The sequence below is a fragment of the Coffea arabica genome, chromosome 8c (genome assembly GCF_036785885.1).
Source record: "Coffea arabica cultivar ET-39 chromosome 8c, Coffea Arabica ET-39 HiFi, whole genome shotgun sequence".
Lineage (NCBI taxonomy): Eukaryota > Viridiplantae > Streptophyta > Magnoliopsida > Gentianales > Rubiaceae > Coffea > Coffea arabica.
Genome location: NC_092325.1, coordinates 36259429 through 36264242, shown reverse-complemented (window position 1 = coordinate 36264242; position 4814 = coordinate 36259429). Strand labels below are relative to the sequence as shown.

General features: G+C 36.8%; 1 protein-coding gene and 1 long non-coding RNA gene across 2 annotated transcripts; one reads left to right on the top strand and one right to left on the bottom strand.

Moving 5' to 3' along the window:
- Positions 1–504: 504 nt before the first annotated feature.
- LOC140013665 (uncharacterized) lies at positions 505–1374 on the bottom strand. The gene is made up of 2 exons (XR_011820484.1): positions 784–1374; positions 505–699 (listed from the first exon to the last, which is right to left on the bottom strand). It is a non-coding gene; the product is annotated as an uncharacterized lncRNA (long non-coding RNA).
- A 466-nt stretch (positions 1375–1840) lies between these two features.
- LOC113706687 (cytochrome P450 76T24-like) lies at positions 1841–4187 on the top strand. The gene is made up of 2 exons (XM_027228627.2): positions 1841–2997; positions 3360–4187. Exons 1-2 carry the CDS (start codon positions 2101–2103, stop codon positions 3963–3965), a joined length of 1503 nt encoding a protein of 500 aa, XP_027084428.1. The 5' UTR covers positions 1841–2100; the 3' UTR covers positions 3966–4187.
- Positions 4188–4814: the final 627 nt, after the last annotated feature.

Below are 4814 nucleotides of genomic sequence, written 5' to 3'. Positions count from 1 at the left end.
TCATTGTCTGTGGTACTTAAAAGATTATAAACACGTCAAGTTCAATTGAGTTTTTTTCGAATTTGTTCGACCAAAGGTCAAGTTCACTTTAACCAAATTTGAGCAGTTGAGTAGTTACACAATCTTGAGCATATATATATATGTGTGTGTGTGTGTGTGTGAGGCTCAAAATCTTGTTAAGTTTAATTAAGTCCTATGCATATAAATATTTTTTAAAATTTTATATTTTAAAAGGTACAAAATAAAAAATTATATTGCTTAAACTTGATTGAGCTCAATTAAAGTAGATTGAATTCAATTAAGCTAATTAGTTCTGATGAACTCAAACTTGAACTTGATAGTAATATAAAATGATATAAGAGTTCAAGTCGAACTTGAACCCGCGTTCAAAAGTTCGACGAGTTCAAACTGCTTTTTTATACCCTAAACTTTGTTGCACTGATAGAAATAAATAGTACCTTAGTCTTACTAGCAAGGAAGTTGATATGGAACAGAACCTAGTAATGTCCGGCCGCCGTGTCAGAAACAAAAGTGTCATTCACAAGAAAAGAAGGACGAAAAGACAAAAGGTTAAGAAGAAACCAAATTAAGAAGCCCACGACACCCGCTGAGCAAGAAGTGGTCCGAATGCATGGCATCTGCTTGGCAACCATGATTTTTCCCAGTAGTTCATCGCTGTTTCAAACGCGTACGGCCTTTCTGTCCTTTTTCGAACAGTAGAAAAGATGTTCACGATCCATTTTTTATGTTTACTACAAATTTATGTTAAAATGATAAGACTACCTCTCTTAACCTTGAGTCCAAATTAACGGCCCCGAGGCTTCCATGCGCAGTCCCAGACTCCCAGCGGACACGGCTCGGCATGACGTTCCAGTGTAGTTGAGAGTTGAGAGACGCGAGCTCTGACGTACAAAATCTTCTGTTGCAAGGACTTGCGCAATGGGTAAGTATTGTCATTCAAATCCAAAGACGCGAGCTCTGACGTACAAAATCTTCTGTTGCAAGGACTTGCGCAATGGGCCAAAGACGCGAGCTCTGACGTACAAAATCTTCTGTTGCAAGGACTTGCGCAATGGGTAAGTATTGTCATTCAAATCCAAACCGCGAAGGATAAGTATTGGGATTTAGTATATTACATTATTTAGTCAGGTCTCCAGCCTTCTTCGTCGGTAAAAGAAATTTACACTTTTTTTTTTAATTTAGGAACTGATGGCGACCTAATGTCCATTCATTGACTGTGCGGGTGGAATTTTTGATGAGCTAAATTGAGTCGAATATTTGATGTTAAGACTCTATTAATATAATATATAAATAAGATTTGAACTCGATCAAATATTCACGAAATTATAAATATAGCTTGAATTTGATTCGTTAATTTACACACACACACACACACACACATATATATATATATATATATATATATATATATATATATATATATATTCAAGTTCGAATTCGAGTTCGACTCATTAAACTAAATAAACCAAATTTGAACTCGAACTCGAGTTAAAATTTGAGTTTAAAAATAATTTAATTATATATTTTAAAAATAATACACAATTTAGAAGAAAATTAATTATATTAGTTTTCTTTAGAAGATAAATAATATTAATTTCCCGTATAATTATTGTTTGAGGGAAAGTACAAGATATATGTACATATATTTAATAATATATAAGGTATTTATATGTTTTTTGAGCTACATGGTATTTATTTTTGTATTCCACATTTTACGAACCTATTCATGCAATTTGCCAATAGAAGTTTGTTCGATTTGATTATTAAATGAGTTTAATCTTGCGTTTGTACTTGATTTGTTTATTGTATGGTCAAAACTTTTTCTAAGCTCGAACAATCAAAATATAAACCTGTTTCCGAACAGTTCAGTTCTTTAAAAGCTGTGAGTGCAGTGTTAAAGAAATAGGATGAGTATTTCTAACATCATCTCTTACGTGGCTTTCATGGTATACATCTATATAAATGTGTGACCTGAAAGAGCAAAAACATAGAGCTCAAGAGAGTGCAAATTATTGTAGTGTTAAAGAAATTTGATTTAATTACGCCAACAAATAGGAAGAGGGGGAAAAAGAGAAAGAAATGCTAATGGATACTATAGTGTCATACCTTGTACTCTATTTTGTCATCTGGGCATGCATCTATCTGCTGACATCAAATTTAAGGTCCCGGAAATCAGCCGCCAGACTTCCTCCGGGGCCCTATTCGTTTCCAATCATCGGTAATCTCCATCAGGTTGGCCAAAATCCTCATCAATCATATGCAAAACTGTCTAAAACTTACGGACCTTTGATGTCTCTTAAGCTAGGAAGCAAAGCAACCGTACTCGTATCATCTGCAACTGTTGCAAGAGAAGTGCTACAAAAATATGACCAGATGTTTTCGGGCCGATCAGTCACGGGTGCAGCTCATACACTTGATCACCACAAGGTGTCTATGGTCTGGCTGCCTGTTTCCAGCCAATGGCGGAACCTTCGCAAGATGTGCAAAGAGAATATCTTTGCAACACATAGACTCGATACCAGCCAAGGCCTTCGTCAAGAAAAGCTTCAAGAATTACGCGATTATTTGCATAGGTCCAGCGTTAGCAGGAAAGCTGTGAATGTTGGTGGTGCAGCCTTCACAACCTCTCTGAACTTAATATCCAGGACTCTATTTTCTAAAGATTTTGCCGACTATGATTCTGATTCGTCTCAAGAACTCCAAGAGATTGTGTGGGGGGTGATGAAAAATGTTGGCGCTTTTAATCTCTCAGATTACTTTCCAGTTCTACGGGTGATTGATCCCCAGGGCATCATGAGGGACGCCAAGTTCTATGTCCAAAAGTTGTTTGATAATTTTGATGATATCATTAATGAACGGCTACAAGTCAGAGGTGCATCAGAGACTAAGAAGAATGATCTGTTGGAAGCACTCTTGGATCATAGCATAAAGAATGAGTTTGAGTTCGGCCGCAATGATCTCAAACATTTGCTTTTGGTAAGTGTTAAAGTCCAAAACTTTTGTCTATATGTACTTGAGATTTCTTGTGATTTCATTAACCTTGGCCCTAGGGCTGATTCTGTGCATTAGCTTTTCAGTGGAATGGAAGTTTTTTCTCCGCTGAAGGTCCTAAGAAAACAAATGGCAAGCTCACATGCATGCGTTGATAGTCATAAAAGAATTTCCAATTTAGCTGTAGAATGACTGCTAATACATGGCTTGAAAGATACTTAGATTGGTAAAGTCCAGGCCAGATATCTTGCACTTTGCACGATGAATTTAACTAAATCTCACACCATATGGGTAAAAGTTCTGGAAATCTGTTGGCTTGACATCATTCTAACTATGGTTTGTATTAGGATCTATTTGTGGCAGGAGCAGACACTACTTCAACCACTGTGGAATGGGCAATGGCAGAGTTACTACGCAGCCCTGATAAGTTTGCTAAAGCTAGAGCGGAGCTCAAGGAAATCATTGGACAGGAGGAAGTAGTCCAAGAATCAGATATCTCGAGGCTCCCTTACTTGCAAGCAGTAATCAAAGAAACCTTTCGGCTACACCCTGCAGCACCATTACTTGTTCCTCACAAAGCAAACGAGGATGTAGAAATCAATGGTTACATAGTGCCAAAGAACACACAAGTACTTATCAATGCGTGGGCTTCGGGTAGAGATCCGACAACATGGTCAGATCCTGAGATTTTTGAGCCAGAGCGATTTTTAGACAGGGACATTGATGCAAGAGGCCAGCATTTCGAGCTCATTCCCTTTGGTGCAGGGAGGAGAATATGTCCAGGATTGCCTCTGGCTTATCGGATGGTACACCTGATGCTAGCTGCTTTCATTCACAACATTGACTGGAAACTTGAAGAGGGAATGAAACCAGAAGATTTGGACATGGATGAAAAATTTGGGTTGTCAGTTCCAAAGGCTTTGCCTCTGGAGGCTATTCCAGTTAAGCTGTGAGTGCGATCCAATAATTTGTAGGCCTAATCATTTCAGATGATTAGAGAAAGCATTACTTGTGATTTTAATGGATATTGAGAGTCTATAAAAGAATTATGTTCGTAAACAAGTGCTAGTCTGTGCACATTAGGATAAATTTATAATTTTATCCACAATAAAAATATTTGTATAATTTATAAATAGTACTTATACTTCATTTATAAATTTTGTAAAATTTAGACCCTTCTTATGAATTTTTTTTACTCCTCCCAGTTTCTTTTTACAAGCTTTCCCAAAAAACAATACCAATAATCGGGGAACCTTCTTGAATACTTAATTGAATGAGTACAGGAACAAAATTTTGCCACCAATACCAAACAAATTTTAAAGCTTAGTGTCAGCAGCAATGGTAAACATTTAGTATTTGTTTATGTCTCAGTAAAACGCAGTGGATTCTGATTTCTTTACATGAGTGGGAGAGAGGGAGAGAGATCTGACTAACCTTGCTGTCATGCATTTTTTTTTTCATAAAGTTTGGATGGATTCGGCTTCGGTCATTGCTACAGGACAGGACATGCTATTGAAGAAATTTTCAATAATTGAAAATTTCAAAGGTCACACCTAGCAGCTTTGTGCAATTGTGCTTGCAATCTTTTGAGTTTCAAATGATTCAATCGCCATTTGAAGGGATACATCTCCAAACAAATTTCTAACATTCAATAACCGTCTAAGGGATATGAAATTCTATACATGGATCAGTTTGAGGTCTTTTTGCTACAGAATTAAGGTCTATAAATCTCGAAAATTTTCTGCTCTTCTCTTCCTTGTTCTTTGGCAGTTGTAACAACTTAGTGCAGAGTTTTTGCAACG

Bases quoted from the DNA above. Each gene is read 5' to 3' on its own strand.
- LOC113706687 (XM_027228627.2), top strand. From the start codon at position 2,101: ATGCTAATGGATACTATAGTGTCATACCTTGTACTCTATTTTGTCATC. The intron at 2,998-3,359 runs GTAAGTGTTAAA...GGTTTGTATTAG, and splicing joins ATCTCAAACATTTGCTTTTG to GATCTATTTGTGGCAGGAGC.